Raw genomic sequence first — 15928 nt, 5'->3', positions numbered from 1 at the left:
TAACACCCTCACAGCCCCAACCTCTGTGACTCCCAGTAAACATCAGAGATAGACACTGCCTAAGAACCTCAGAATCTCACGCTGAGAGCCCTGAGGGAAGACTAGGACGCTCCGTGTGTCTCTGGAACCCTGAATGTCCCGTCTGTTCTCCAAGGGTGTCCTCCACCTCACCTTCAGGCTACTCTCCCCCCTGCTTCCACAGTGACCAGAAGGAATAGCTGGGGCCCTCAGTTTTTTCTTTCTCCTCCAGGCCCTGACACAGGCTACTTCCTGTAACTAGGCCCAAACTCACTCCTACCCTCATGATCTGGTGGTCCTCAGTTGGCTTATACAGTCCCTGAATACCTCCCTACCTACTGTGTGTTTCTCATTATTGAAGCCACACATCTCCTGACTGCATATCCTCTGAAAGACAGGCTATGGACCAGACTCAACCCTTATTGACTAGTGTTAGCCATATAACAGGCCTGCTTACAGAGGTACGCAGGATGCCAGCTTACAGCAGTACCAGGACACCTACCAAAGGATCAAGACCTTCCAGATCACCCAAGTCCAACTGTCTAGAAGACCTCTGAGAGAGATCCAAGGGCTTCTTCTGAAGCCTCTGTCCTCCAGCCACACAGCATGGTACAGGATGTCCTCTGCTGCCCCGGCTCCCATGACCTTCACAACATGGGTCTGACCTCAGAGTCCTCATGTTTATGGCCTCAAATTGTTCCCTCCCCTTGTTCCCTGGCAAATACTCCTTAAAGCTGTTCTCCGCCAGAGGGAATGCTAGATGCTGAAGAGGCTGAGATGCAGATTCTGACACAGACTCTCATCCCCTGGGAGGAAGAGGCCAGGTGGAAACATAATGGGGTGGTGTCCCACAGAGAGGAAGGTGGGTTGGAAACAGGGAGAGCGCACCTGGCTTCTAGGACTGGCACTGGAGCTTGAACTCAGGGCCTTGTCTTCTCATTTGACTTTTTCATTTTATGGTTGGAGCTCTACTACTTGAGCCATGCCTCCAGTTCTGGCTTTTTGCTGGCTGATTGGAGAACGGTCTCTGGGTTTTGGCTGTGAGATGGCTTAGAACAATGATCCTTGGATTACAAGCCACTAACTCTCAGTTCCAGAAAGCTTTCTTTTAAGAACTTGACACTTGCATTTTCCTTTGTGTTCTGACCACAACAGTGGCCTGAATCTTGGGTCAAAAAGCTGTTCTTCAGCAGGGCACTATCATCCTAGCTACTCAGGAGGCTGAGATCTGAGGATCATGGTTCAGAGTCAGTTAGGCTGGGCAGGAAAGTCTTAGACTCTTATCTCTAATTAACCACCAGAAGACTGGAAGTGGCACTGTGGCTCAAGTGGTAGACCGCTTGCCTTGAGCTGAAGAGCTCAGGGACAGCGCCCAGGCCTAGAGTTCAAGCCCCATTAAATTAAAAAAAAAAAAAAAAGGCTGAACTTGGACACAGTGGGCTGCTCCACAGCACTCCTGAGGGGAGCAGCACCCAGGTGGCTGTCTACTTGGAACTGCAGCACCAATGGCAAGACCACGCAGATGCTCCTCCTCTCTGGCTGCCTTCATCTTCCCTTCTACCAGCAGTAACTGACAGATTTAGGGCCAAGGAGGGTAGCAGCTCCCACCCACATGAGGTGATCGGCCAGCAGCAGCACATCTCCAGTCCCAATGTCTATGAGATCTAGGCACCAGGTGCAGCAGGCAGGAACCAGCAGGGCACTGGCCCGGACTTACGTGAGTCACCATGGTGTTCTCAGGAAGGCTGGCAGTGGGCTCGGGGGTCTCCAGCCTTCCATCCCTGTTGTTCGCACTGCCCTGAGGAGGCTCCACCCTGCTCTCCGCTCCACTGGCTTCTGCCTGCTCCTCCCCAGCAGCGTGGGACAGAATAGCAGCTACACACAGTTCTACTTGGAGGTGCAAAAAGTTATTCCAGGTGTACTTAAAAAACAAGTCCTGTGTAAACAGAGGGTAGAAGACATTTCTTAGATGGATCTTCTCTTACCAGGTAAAGAGGAGTCACTCTTAAACTTCACATCCTAACTTGCTCATCCAGGCTCTGATGTATTAAGTACCTGAGATTCATGTCTCCCCATTTTCTGAGGTGCTGCCCTGCCCTTGTTTTCCTGACTGCTGTTTGTGTGTCTACTCACCTCTGTTTTGTTGGTTTTTTGGGTTTATTTTGGTCATGGAGATTTCACTTGGGGCCTGGGCACTGTCCCTGAGCTCTCCTGCTCAAGGCTAGCACTTTACCACTTTGAGCCACTGTGTCACTCTAGGTTTCTAGTAGTTAATTGGCAATAAGAGTCTCACAGACTTTCCTGCCCAGGCTGGCTTTGAACCGTGATCCTCAGATATCAGCCACCTAAGTAGCTAGGATTACAGGTGTGAGCCATCAGTGCTTGGCTTTGTGGGTTTATTCCTTTGTCTCTAAGTTAGAAGCTTTATTAATTTTTGGTCTCTTTCTTTTCTAGTATGTTTTTAAAAAGGACTTATAGCCAGACACCAGTGGTTCACACTGTAATCCTAGCTACTCAAGAGGCTGAGATCTGAGGATCATGGTTCAAAGTCAGCTCAGGCAGGAAAGTCCATGAGACTTGTCTCCAATTAACCACCAGAAAACCAGAAGTGGTGCTGTGGCTCAAGTGGTAGAGTGCTTGCCTTGACTGAACTGAAGAGAGGGACAGCGCCCAGATGCAGAGTTCAAGCCCCACAACTGACAAAAAAAAAAAAAAGGCATATATTTCCCTGTAAAATCCACTTTAACTATACTGTATACATTTTGCTGAGGTACTTGATTTTGCTCCTGACTGATAAATGACTGGAAGTGAGCTGAACTGGGGATGCTACCAGAATGAGCAGCATGCATCTTCTCACTTCAATATGCTCCTCAGGTGCATAGTTACCACTCCCTGAGAAGCTGAAGTCTAGAAGAGGTTATGGAAATCTTGTACTTCCCTTGTGGGACAGACCAGGGGAAGAGGGGAGGAGAGACAGCCCCTGAGCCCTCAGCTTGTCCTCTCCTGTAGCTACCATCTCACACAGACCAGGGTTACAGCAGCCTATATCCCAGAACCTCTCCCACCACCACCATGGAGAACAGGTGTATAATGAATAGAGAGATGGGATATCAGTTTTGATTTGGGAATAGGTGGGTTCAGGGCCATTTCTTAGCTTTTTTGCTCAAGGCTAGCACTCTACCACTTGAGCCACACGTCCACTTCTGGCTTTTTTGCTGGTTATTTAGAGATAAGAGTCTCACAGACTTTCCTGCTGGGAGTGGCTACAAACCATGATCCTCAGATCTCAGCTTCCCACAGAAACTCAGGCCTTGGATCTCAGTATTACCTTCTCTGCCTATACAATTTTGAGCAGTCTTGGAGGTTTGCCCCACTGTGTTACCTCATCTACAACATCTCATCTACTTCTCAAAAAAAAGGCCAGCTGGGCACTGGTAACTCATGCCTGTAACCCTAGCTACTCAAGAGGCTGAGATGTGGGGATCAAGGTTCAAAGCTAGCCCAGGCAGTAAAATCTATAAGACTCTTATGTCCAGTTAAACACACAAAAAAAGCTAGAGATGGAGGCATGGCTCAAGTGGTAATATATTAGCTTTGAGCAGAAAAGCTCAGGGACAGCATCCAGGCTCTGTTCAAGCCTCAGAACCAATACAAAAAAAAAAGAAGAAGAAAAAGCCAGAGAAGACAGTTTCAACAAGTATGTAAAGAACTAGTAACAGTCCTTCTCAAACTCTTCCAAAAATTGAAGAGCAGGAAATGAATACTGCCTAACTGGTTCTATTAGGACAATATCACCTTGATACCCAAATCAGACACAAACACAAGAAAACCACAATGTTCCTTATAAATATGGATACAAAATATTAGCCAACAGAAATAAGTACTGGGCTGGAAAGGCGGCTCAGTGTTAGAGTGCTTGCCTTGCATGCATGAGGCCCTGGGTTCTATTCCTAGGGACCACATAAACAGAAAAAGCCAGAAGTGGTGCTATGTCTCAAGTGGTAGAGCACTAGCCTTGCTCTGAATAGCTGAGGGACAGCGCCTAGGCCCAGAGTTCAGGCCCCACGACCAACAACAACAAAAAAGTATCAGATCAAAAGTATCATACAGCATGATGAAGTGGTATTTATTCCTGGAATGAAAGGATGTTTCAGCATATGAAATCAATCAACATAATAATGAATGAAGGACAAAAAACAAATGATCATCTCAATTCATAAAGAAAAAGTATTTGAGCCAGGTGACAGTGGCTCATGCCTGTAATCCTAGCTTTTCAGGAGGCTGATATCTGAGGTCAAGGTTGGAAGCCAGCCCAAGCAGAAAAGTCCATGATACTCTTATCTCCAATAAACTACTCAGAAAAAGACAGAAGTGGTGCTGTGGTAGAGTGCTAGCCTTGAGCCAAAGTAGATTGGAAGACAATATTGTTAAAAAGAAGACAACACTGCTATTTCCTTTCTATCTCTCTATTAAATTCTGCTTTGTCCCTTAAAAAAAGAAAAAGAAAAAGACAGGGAGCTGGGAAGGTGGCTCAGTGGTAGAATGTTTGCCTTGCATACATGAGGCCCTGGGTTCAATTCCTCAGTACCACATAAGCAGAAAAAGCCGGAAGTGTCATTGTGGCTCAAGTGGTAGAGCGCTAGCCTTGAGCTAAAGGGCTGAGGGACAGCGCCCAGGCCCAGAGTTCAGGCCCATGACAAACAAACAAAAAAAAAAAAAAAAGAGAAAGAAAGAAAAAAAAAGCTCACATTTCCCAATGTATTACAAAACTATAATCTAGACAGTACAGTACTGACATAAGGATAGAGATATAAACTAATAGAATAAAATACAGTGCCCAGAAATAAACCTTCTAGCTTAAACAAAAAAGACTCAGGGACAGTGCCCAAGCCCTGAGTTCAGGCCCCAGTACTGACACACACACACACACACACACACACACACACACAAATGTTTTTAAGGGAGAGAAAGGAAAGTGAGACATTCCTAATACAAACTGAAATTGTGGTTACAGTAGTGCTCAAAATATTCTGTGGGGCTGGGATGGTGGCTCAGTGGTAGAGCGCTTGCCTCGCATGCATGAGACCCTGGGTTCGATTCCCTCAGCACCACATAAGCAGATAAAGTTGCAAGTGGCGCTGTGGCTCAAGTGGTAGAGCACTAGCCTTGAGCTGAAGAGCTGAGGGACAGCACCCAGGCCCAGAGTTCAGACCCCAGGACCGGAAAAAAAAATCCTCTGTGTCAGAAGACTTTCTGAAGTGGGCAGACCTTTTTCCAGGGAAGAAGTCTTTCTGGCACCAAGTTTACAGGGTTCTTCCAGCTTCCTATCAGCAGGGCCCAAGGCAAAGGAAGAAGAGACTCATCAGTCTGCCAGAGTGACATTCCTCCTGTCCACTCTCCCAAATCCAAAGCAATGGCCATTACCACAGACTCACAGGCCACTGGGCAGCTTCTGCAACCATGGGGCAGAAGCCATAGGGTGACTTTCTTCTATGAAAGATAAGGAGCTTCTATGAGGACATTTTTTTACTTAAGAGGTATGGTGTGTATGTGCTGTCTTGTGAAGTCAGACATGAGAAAGGAGATGGCAGGCCTATATGCTTGTCTTCTGCTGTCAAGGAAATCCCATGGTAGAAGGTAGCCTTTTGGGAGCCCAAGGATTAGGCTTAGTATGTTCCACCAGATACTTGTCGTTAAGCCCTAGGACTTGGGACCAGTACTCTTTTTGCTTGTTAATTGGAGGTTAAGAGTCTCACAATGGGCTGGGTATGTGGCTCAGTGGTAGAGTGCTTGCCTAGCATGCATGAAGCCCTGAGTTTGATTCCTCAGTAACACATAAGCAGAAAAAGCTAGAAGTGGCGCTGTGGCTCAAGTGGTAAAGTGCTAGCCTTGAGCCAAAAGAAGCTCAGAGACAGTACGCAGGCCCTGAATTCAATCCCCAGGACTTGGGGGAAGAAAAGAGTCTCACAAAATGCCAGGAACCAGTGGCTCATGTTTGTAATCCTAGCTACTTAGGAGGCTGAGATCTGAGGACTGTGGTTCAAAGCCAGCCAGGGCAAGAAAACCCCTGAGATGTTTACCTCCAATTAATCACCAAATAAAGCCAGAAGTGGAACTGTGGCTCAAAGTGGTAGAGTGCTAGCCTTAAGCAAAAAAGCTCAGGGACAGCACCCAGGCCTTGATTTCAAGTCCCAGGTCTGGCACAGAAAAGAAAAAGAAATAAAAAGTATCATGAATTTTCCTGCTCAGGCTAGCTTCAAACCTCAGTCCTCAAATCTCAGCCCCCTGAGTAGCTAGGACTACAGGTATGAGCCACTAGTGCCTAGCTCAGTGCTTCTCTTTGACAGGTCCTTTTCCAAGTGCTGAGATCCAGCCACCTGCCCCATTGGCCTGCTCTATTTCCCCAGACCTATCTCCATGTCTAGTGGCATATATCAAGCACAGTATACACAGACACACAGGGCTGGCCACAGTGCCCACGCACCAGCAGTAAGTCCATGGTATTAAGCCGGCAGAGCTCCTGGTTGATGCTGGGTGTATTCGTGTGTAGCAGTGCAGCCATGAGGCGTGCACCATGCAGTCGGGCATTCCCCAGGGGTTCCTCCAGCACACCAATGGTGGTCAGGATTGCTTCTTTCTGAAAATACAGGAGGCACCACCCAGTCAGAACCATGGCCATTGCTGGGACCATGGCCCAGAGAAGTAAAGTTCATATATGGTGTTAATCAAGACAAGGATTCCTGCAAGAGGACGTGCAGGAATCTACAGGGTGAGGAACTACCTACTCCCCGCTCAAGGTCACAATGAGTAAGCCAGACGGAGCCTCCTAAGAATCCCAGAGACTGTCATCTGAGCCTGTCAAGCTAAAAGGCCAGATACCACGGCATATGACAAGTGTCCAAGACAGGACTAGCAGTATCAATCAAAGGTGGCAAGACCCCACCTATGGGCTGAAGTTCTTCACATGATGTCTGACTGTAGATGCCTATGCCTCTGTCTGTAGGTATCTCTCAGTGCTAAGAAATACCCAGTCAACACTCCTAGAGAAGACTGGGCTTTTGGGCTGGGAAGGTGCTCAGTGGTAGAGTGCTTGCCTCGCATGCAAGAGGCCCTGGGTTCGATTCCTCAGCACCACATAAGCAGAAAAGGCCAGAAGTGGCGTTGTGGCTCAAGTGGTAGAGCGCTAGCCTTGAGCTGAAGAGCTGAGGGACAGTGACCAGGCCCAGAGTTCAGGTCCCATGACTGACAAAAAATGGGGGAAAAAAAGGACTGGGCTTTCTAAAAAAAAATCTTGATGGTAAGTCTTGCCTCCTCAGACTGGATGTGGGCAATCTCTGACCCTTCCCCATGCAGTACAATGTGTTCCCTTGATTAACTTAATATTCTGACAAAACAGAGTCCCTGCCACCATGACATTTACTCCATAGTGGAAAGACAAATAGTAAGTTGCTGAGTAGGGTAGATTCACCAGGGAAAGGGATAGGGCTGTGTCAGGGAGGGGTTGTAACACGAGGTGGGAGGACAAGGAGCCCCGGTCAGACATTGGCACAATGTAAGCAATCCCCAGCGCTATGGGAGTCACCCCTGCGCTCCCAGAGCTAAGCAGCCCTCTGCTAAGTGCCTTTGACTTGAAGGTCAGAAAATAGTAAACACAGCTGTGGAGGCTACAAAGTATCCTTCTCCCAGGTCAATCCTATGGAGGCAAATAAGGACATTCCTAGATGGGAATTTTCTAGAAAGCATATGTTTTGGCATCTGCCCAGTGGTTCACAAGTAGGGGTCTGGGAAGAGCAGTAGCAGAGCATTCTCTACATACTGCCTTGTTATGGATCAATGGTAAGATCCCCTCCTTGCATATCAACCCATTCTAAACTGTCACCAAAACCTCAGACAGCCACTTACGGCTATTTACCTTTGGTGGGTTGAGCAGGAGCTGGTGAAAGTCCTTCAGCCATGGCTCAATGCCATGGAGAACACTGCTGCTGACGACATACGACCTTTCCAGTCCCTGAGGAAAGGAGTCCACCAAGCCCTCTGTCCTGTGGATGAGGACAGCACACGGAACCTTGATGGACACACCACTCTCTCGCACCTCTCACCCACCCAGCCACACCCAACTCAGCATCTTAAAAAAGCAGTCTGTGTTAAAATGAAATCTTGGGAGCACACTATTCAAGATGCCCACACATGACCTTGTGGGTAGAGATAACAAGAGCACCAAGTGACAGCAAAGGGAGATGACACACACTTGCTGCCTCTGTCCCCTTGGCTCCTTCCTCAACTGAGCCCTCCCCCTCTTCTTGCTTTGACAGTATTTACTGTTGCTCCCCTCCTTACATGAGAGTTAGGATATAGACTGACCATATGGTTTCTCTCCTTTTTCAAGCAAATTTCTCTGAGATATTTATCCAAATACCTTTTCCAGTAACAAAGGTATCACAAGATAGCCAACAAAAAAAATCCTAAGCCAGATGCCAGTGGCTCACATGTGTAATCCTAGCTACTCAGGAGGCTGAGATCTGAGGATCAAAGCCAGCCTGGGCAGGAAAGTAATGAGACTCTTATCTCTGATAAACCACTAGAAAACCAGAAGTGGTGCTGTGGCTCACGTAGTAGAGTGCTAGCCTGAGCTGAAGAATCCTAGGACAGCACCCAGGCCCAGAGTTCAAGCCCCACGACCACCACCACCAACAACAACAACAAAAAAGGGTTGGGAAGGTGGCTTAGTGGTAGAGTGCTTGTCTTGCATTCATGAGGCCTTGGGTTCGATTCCTTGGCACCACATAAGCAGAAAAAGCCAGAAGTGGTGCTGTGGCTCAAGTGGTGGAGTGCTAGCCTTGAGCTGAAGAGCTGAGGGACAGTGCCCAGGCCCAGAGTTCAGGCCCCACAACTGGCAAAAACAAAAAAGCAACAAACAAACAAAAAAACCCTAAATACATAAAAGGATAAAAAGAGCAAAGGGAACAGCGGGCTTATCTGTCATTAATTTTTATACTGGACTGGAACTGGCCCTCAGAAGTGGCCCAGGCTTCCTGGATTTGTGAAAATAAGTCAATATTCTAGTTGCGTAAGTAGAGAAAAACATTATTTATTTTAGGTAATAAAGTAATAATGATATATTGGGTAGTTACAGAGACAGAGAGAGTTTTCAAATAATCTTACTATCAAGATTAAGTAATTTCTTTGTCATTCTCTTGTTCACTCTTCCAAAGCAAAAACAAAGGGCTGGGAAGGTGACTCAGTGGCAGAGAGCTTGCCTTGCATGACTGAGGCCCTGGGTTCGATTCCTCAGGACCACATAAGAAAAAAGCCAGAAGTGGTGCTGTGGCTCAAGTGGTAGAGTGCTAGCCTTGAGCTGAAGAGCTGAGGGACAGCGCCCAGGCCCAGAGTTCAGGCCCCACAACCGGAGCAAAAAAAAAAAAAAACAAAAGCCAGTTGAGCATTGGTGTTCACACCTGCAATACAGCTTAGCTACTCAGGAGGCTGAGATCTGAAGACTGTGGTTCAAAAAGCCAGCCCTGGCAGGAAATTCTGTGAGACTCTAATCTCCAATTAACAAACAAAAAGCCAGAGTGGAAATAAAAGAACTGCTGTCCTCTTGGGAGTGTCACTGTTACCCTGTGGTGGAAAAGAGCAGAGTGAGAAAATAGCCCACCTGCTTCCAGGAAGCCAATCCCACTGATACACTCCAGGGGCCAGGGGGAAGGCTGAGAGGGGTCGCTGCCTGGGAATAGCAATGCTCTCCTCTGCTACCTCCTTTGGTCATGCTCTATTTGGGATCCATGGGCTCAGCACTGACTCCTCATACTCTGCCATCTTTTGTCGGTATATGTGCTTCACAAAGTATTTGGATCATCTCATTTGCCCAAGTGACTGTGTTGTACAGCATGCCAGGATCTGAGGGCTATCCTTGGCCCTGTATACTCCAGATTTCCAAGTACAACTAGAAATTTGTACCTGGATCTTAGAAAGTTTTCACGCATCTGCTTTCGCCCAAACTCTTGTCTTGGCTGGGAACTGGCACCCCCTGCCCTTGCTTTAATAGGCTTTTTACAGCTACATCTAAGGACTGTGGTAAGGTGACCTGGGTCACATCAGAAGGCCTCCAAATAAGATCTATCCTTTCCAGCCCCACACTGGCCTCTCCTGTGCTCACAGTGGGAGCCCCATGTTGTTATGGATTCTGTGGTACTCTCAGGGAAAACTGGCTGGTAAGGCTCCATTTACCAGTCCCATGCAGATTCTCCTCATGGCATGAGGTACTCATCTATTGTACTTTCTACATCACATCACACCTATGTACATGCTGACTTCCTGGGCCAGATAGGTAACAATGGAGAAGGAAAGACCATGATTCAGCTAGCAACATTGCAGGTATTCAAATAATAACTGATGAACAAGAAAGAGTGGAAGACAGCCCACTAAAACGAAGTGCCTGAATTAACACTCAGTAGACAGATTAGCATGTATGTTCATGGAGCTTAAGAGATAAATAGGAAGCAGGGCACCAATAGCTCATGCTTGTAATCCCAGCGATTCAGGAGGCCGAGATCTGAAGATACCAGTTTGAAGCCAGCCCAGGCAGGAACGTCCTTGAAACTCTTATCTTATAACCACTAAAAAGCTGAAGGTAGAGCTGTGACTCATGTGGTAGAATGAACCTGGAGCAAAAAAGATCAGGGATAGCACCCAGACCCTGAGTTCAAGCCCCAGGACCAGCAAGAAAGAGAGACAGTATTCTTCCTGTCCTGGCATAGGAAACAAATATGTAAAGTAAGTAACTACTTGTCAGAGTAGAAGCCCTGCCATCAGTTACACATGTGTATATGCCCATGTGCACATGTGCACATGAACTATGGGGACCTGCCGGATGAGTCTTGGGGAAAGCCACACCTAGTCCGTACCTGTGTGTAAATGTACAGCAAACTGGTAGCAGTGGGTTCCTTCAGGTGGGGTAGAACTATGCCTGACAGTGCAGACCAAAGAGGACTTGGCCAAAGTCATACACTTGACCTTTTTAGCCAAGGACATCTATCCAGGGGAAGGCTCACCCAGCCCGCCGTGGCTCCAGCAGGGCAAGCAGCACCTGTGTCCCGCTGACTAGGCAACTCTCCGTCTGGTCTTTGTCAAACATGTTCTTCAGAAGCTGCTCCACACAGTCCTGTCTGTTGGGCACATGAAGCAGGTCACAGCCTTGGAGAACAGATACACAGACAGGACACAAGGATACCCTCTTCCCCAGAAGACCCTGAAACATCGAGGCAGGAAGTGCTTCACTCCAGCCTCATTCAGCCTCAATGCCAAGGGCGCAGTGCTCGTACACATTCTGGTCCACTGGCCCCAGCTCCCTGAATCACCAGGGAACTTCCCCTCGAGATCCTTTTCTGGGCTTTGAACTTGGGAGCTTGTCAGGCTGAATCAGAGGCAGTGGTGGCATCTCCTATGTTCAAAGCAGGGCTCCAAGATGTTCTATGACTTAGAGTGAGGCCTACTATACTGTGGCCCACCAGCACTCACGACTCCAGGGCTGTGAGGAGAGGGTCCGGCTCCACAGTCTCTTGCAGCTGACTACCCTGGTCTCTTCCCAGCCTCACAATGTCACAGAGCGCCTGAGAAGCATTCGACTGCCTCTGGAAGGACAGAGAAATAGACCCCAATAGCAGAGGCAGCCTCTGGCAAGCCTCCACTCACTCTGCTGATAGATGAGGACTCACTCTGAACTGTTTTTTTTTTGTTGTTGTTGTTTTGTTTTTTTTGGGGGGGGGGTCCGGTCGTGGGGCCTGAACTCTGGGCCTGGGCGCTGTCCCTCAGCTCTTCAGCTCAAGGCTAGTGCTCTACCACTTGAGCCACAGCACCACTTCTGGCTTTTCCTGCTTATGTGGTGCTCAGGAATCTAACCCAGGGCCTCATGCATGCAAGGCAAGCGCTCTACCACTGAGCCACGTTCCCAGCCCCTCAAATCTCATTTTGAGTAGCTAGGATAGCAGGAGTGAGCCACCAACACCCAGCTTGAGGTGATTTCTTATTTAGCTACAGATAACACAATTCTGACAATTATTTTTATTATATATATTAATTTTTAGAAAACCAAAATGGCGGGCTGGGAAGGTGGCTCAGTGGTAGAGTGCTTGCCTTGCATGCATGAGGCCCTGGATTCGATTCCTCAGCACCACATAAGCAAAAAGAAAAAAGCCGGAAGTGGCGCTGTGGCTCAAGTGGTAGAGTGCTAGCCTTGAGCTGAAGAGCTGAGGGACAGCACCCAGGTCTAGAGTTCAGGCCCCACGACCAGATCCCCCCCCCCAAAAAAAAAGAAAACCAAAATGGCCTAGACATCAGCACTTAAAGGGTCCTTATTGTGATTTGCCCCGCCTTTGAACAGCAGCAGTGAGTACTCCAACAGCCCAGGAATGGGGGTTTATTTTATGAAAGAAAATGAGCTCTGTGCCGGAGGCTCACGCCTGTAATCCTAGCTACCCAGGAGGCTGAGATCTGAGGATCTTGGTTCAAAGCCAGCCTGGGCAGGAAAGTCCGTGAGACTTTTATCTCCAATAAACCACTAGAAAACCGGAAGTGGCGCTATGGCTCTAGCAGTAGAGTGCTCGCCTTGAGCTGAAGAGCGCAGGGATAGCGCCCAAGCCCAGAGTTCAAGCCCCACAACCGACAAAAAAAAGAAAGAAAGAAACGAAAAGAAAATGAGCTCTGTGAGCATTACACTCACATCTTCATCTTGATTGGGATGAATCAATTCCACAAGTCGCTGGATAATTTTCTCTTCATTCAGCCACTGAAAGGGAAGAAAAGACCATCAATATTCTTGTTCATATCTAACTAAATGGAAGGAAAAGTCTGTCCATGCAGCACACCCCCCCACACCAGGTTTCCTTCAATAAAGAATACATCTTCTTACACACAACTGTCCGAGTCTACCCAGATGCAGAAAGAGTCCACAGGATTCAATTACTGAACTCTGGTAGTGGCTCAAAGAGTTTAAATGAGTGGACCATCTGTTCCAACAGCAGTATGTATTTATACACATATTCACATATGTATATATATGTATATATAGTCTGTTTTAGGACACTTTTCTGAAGACTAGAGTACAGATAAGCTGGAACAAGCTGGAGTTTGGGAGCCCAAATATATGTGAAAGCTAGGTAACCCTTGGCTCCTGACAGCATCAGAAAGAGCAGAAGGACCCCAGTATGACCACAGAATTGCTTTTGAGGGATAAAGCAGGTATTTTCCAAGGTCAAAGGCAAAGAGTGCTAGTATCTGAGCATGGAAGAGCTACACACTGGCTCATCTAGTAACTTTGCTGCCCTGTGCCTAATGAAGTTTCTTTATATTCTGAGTAAGTCACATGCCTCTTAAGTAGAGACATATCCTTCCCACAGATTCTCTAGTAGCAGTGACTAAGCATGCTGTTCTCACTGTGAAAACACTAGCTTCATAAGGCAAGTAATAACAACTTAAGAGGCAGAATGACCACCTTTTTAAAATAAAATTTGAGACAAGGTTTCATATGTAGCCCAAGCTGGTCTGGAACTTAACAATACTCCCGGATTCTGCCTCATGAGCACTGGGACTATAGGCATGTTTCACCAGACTTATCTTGATTATATTTGAGTGCCAAAGAGAGAAAATAGGTAAAAGTCAATGGTTTACTTCAAAAAGCCTGAAAACAATCTAAGCCCTGGGGTGGGAACCCTGGATTACAAGCCTGCTCTTTTAGCTGCCTGACCAGTAGGACAGACACAACTATACTCCAGAACAAGCAACAGGCCCCTACACAGACCATCATGCTTTTCTCGCAGCAGCACCTGAGTCTAAAGCCCACTCCTCACCAAGCACCTGCTCTAAGGCTCTAAGCATCTGCTAGAAGCAGGTACCTTGAGGGAAAAGGGCAGGAATTAAGGAAAGCTCACTCTTACTTTTGTACAGAACAGGATGCCAGAGTACTGGGGGAAAAATATCTGTACTTGGTGCTTCTGAAGGTGCAGACAAGAACCTTGACTACTGACTGGGTAGGTGAAGACCTAGCCAGTTATACTGATGTCCTGGGCACTCACATGAAGGACCTCCTGCCGGAGCCCAGTTGGCTCCACACAGCTGACCAGGCGCAGCAGCAGGTCCATGAGAGCTGAGGTACCCATGTGCTTCAGCACCAAGCTGATGAACTTGTCCTTCTTCTTCAGGAATATAATTACCTGAAATTAAATATACAAGATGAGCAAGAAAGGCTGACTTCTGACAACCAAGGAACACTTCTAGAACTCATATGAGAAGCTGAGTGCTAGTGGCTCTTACCAGTAATCCTAGCTACTAAGGAGGGTGAGATCTGAGTATTGCACTGTGGAACCTGCCTATGCAGGAAAGTCCATGAGACTTTTATCTTCAATTAACCAACAAAATGCTGGAAGTGGAGCTGTAGCTCAAGTTGTACAAATCAGCATTCAGTGAAAAGAAGCTAAAGGACAGTGCCCAGGCCCTGAGTTCAAGCCCCAGTACCAACACACACACACACACACGCACACGCACACACACTTGCACATACAGTAAATCAGGACTGATTTGTATGGTGTGGTAATCCACATCTGTAATCCCAGCACTCAGAAGGCTGAGGAAGGAGGATCATTAGTTCATGCCAGGCCATCCTGGACTATATAGTAAGCCCCATTCTCAAAACCCCAAAACAAAACAGATACATCAGGACTGAAATAAGGGACAGAAAATATAAAAACAGATATAAAACTATACTGAAGAGTTAATATGAACAGCTTAATGCCTATTTGTAGAAATTTAGAAAAATAATTTTCTTGAAAAAAAAAAGCTTAATTGACAAGAAGAAAAGCTGAGTCATTCCAGAAGATCAGAAGAAATGGAATGTGTGACTACAGCTACACAGAGATCTCCAGGCCTTAATGATCTTGCCAGAAAAATCTACTAAACACAGGAAAAGAATGCTATCTTAGCTGGGCACTGGTGGCTCATGTCTGTAATCCTATCTATGTAGGAGGCTGAGATCTGAAGACCGAGATTGAAAGACAGCCAAGGCAGGAATGTCTGTAAGACTCATCTCCAATTAACCACCAGAAAACTGGAATCGACGCTGTTGTTCAAGTGGTAGAGTGCTAGCCTTGAGCTGAAGAGTGGAGGGATCAGCACCCAGGCCTAGAGTTCAAGCCCCACAACTACTACCACCAACAAAAAGAATCCTATCTTTTTTATTAGCTTACACGTTACATAGACTACATTTCCACATGTTTATAATGTATTCCAACAAGAATCCTATCATATACAGATTCTTGCAGAGACAAGAAATAAGGGAATATATCCCATATAGCCATGTAAGGACAAAAAAAATCTTGATTCTACAGCCTGACAGTGTATATAAGAAAGGAAAATCACAAACCAGGCACTGGTAGCTCATGCTACAAAGGAAGATAATATCTAAGGACAGAAGTTTGAAGTCAGCCTGGAAAAAAAGTCTGGAGAATCTAGTTGGTCTTTTTTGATGGTTAATTAACAGAAAAAAGCTGGCTTGAAGGCACAGCACAAGTGGTAGACCAGCATCTCTGAGTAAAAAAGAACATGAAGCCCTGAGTCCAAGCCTTGGTTACTAACACAGAAAGAAGGGAGTGAGGGAGAGAGGGAAGGAGAGACTCTTAAGCCAGAAGTTGAGCTATGGCTCAAGTGGTAGAACACTATCCTTCAGCACAAAAGATCAGGGTCAGCACCCAGGCCCTGAGTTCAACACAAAACAGAAAAAAGGAATATCTGAAAGTGACAGGAATATGATCAATCTATAATCAATTATGACACATACATTCAGTCACTGGACTGTGAGGACAAGACACAGGAGGTCTCTATGATGTCCAAGATGACAACACCTCTGCTCCATCAGGAGAAG

The 15928-nt window shown here is 46.8% G+C and overlaps 1 protein-coding gene across 4 annotated transcripts in view; it reads right to left on the bottom strand.

The window, feature by feature from the left end:
* The window catches only part of Ppp6r2 (protein phosphatase 6, regulatory subunit 2), a 66118-nt gene that overhangs the window by 10929 nt on the left and 39261 nt on the right, over positions 1–15928 (bottom strand). For all 4 annotated transcript variants that reach the window (XM_013025772.1, XM_013025773.1, XM_013025775.1 and 1 more), the window contains 7 exons: positions 14088–14225; positions 12737–12802; positions 11536–11648; positions 11070–11183; positions 7931–8057; positions 6503–6655; positions 1736–1954 (listed from right to left, as the gene is read on the bottom strand). In XM_013025772.1, coding sequence (XP_012881226.1) covers positions 1736–1954; positions 6503–6655; positions 7931–8057; positions 11070–11183; positions 11536–11648; positions 12737–12802; positions 14088–14225 — 930 coding nt within the window. The remainder of the gene's footprint in view (positions 1–1735; positions 1955–6502; positions 6656–7930; positions 8058–11069; positions 11184–11535; positions 11649–12736; positions 12803–14087; positions 14226–15928) is intronic.

This window comes from Dipodomys ordii, unplaced genomic scaffold, assembly GCF_000151885.1.
Source record: "Dipodomys ordii isolate 6190 unplaced genomic scaffold, Dord_2.0 Scaffold87, whole genome shotgun sequence".
NCBI lineage: Eukaryota > Metazoa > Chordata > Mammalia > Rodentia > Heteromyidae > Dipodomys > Dipodomys ordii.
This window is presented reverse-complemented; position numbering and strand designations above follow the sequence as displayed.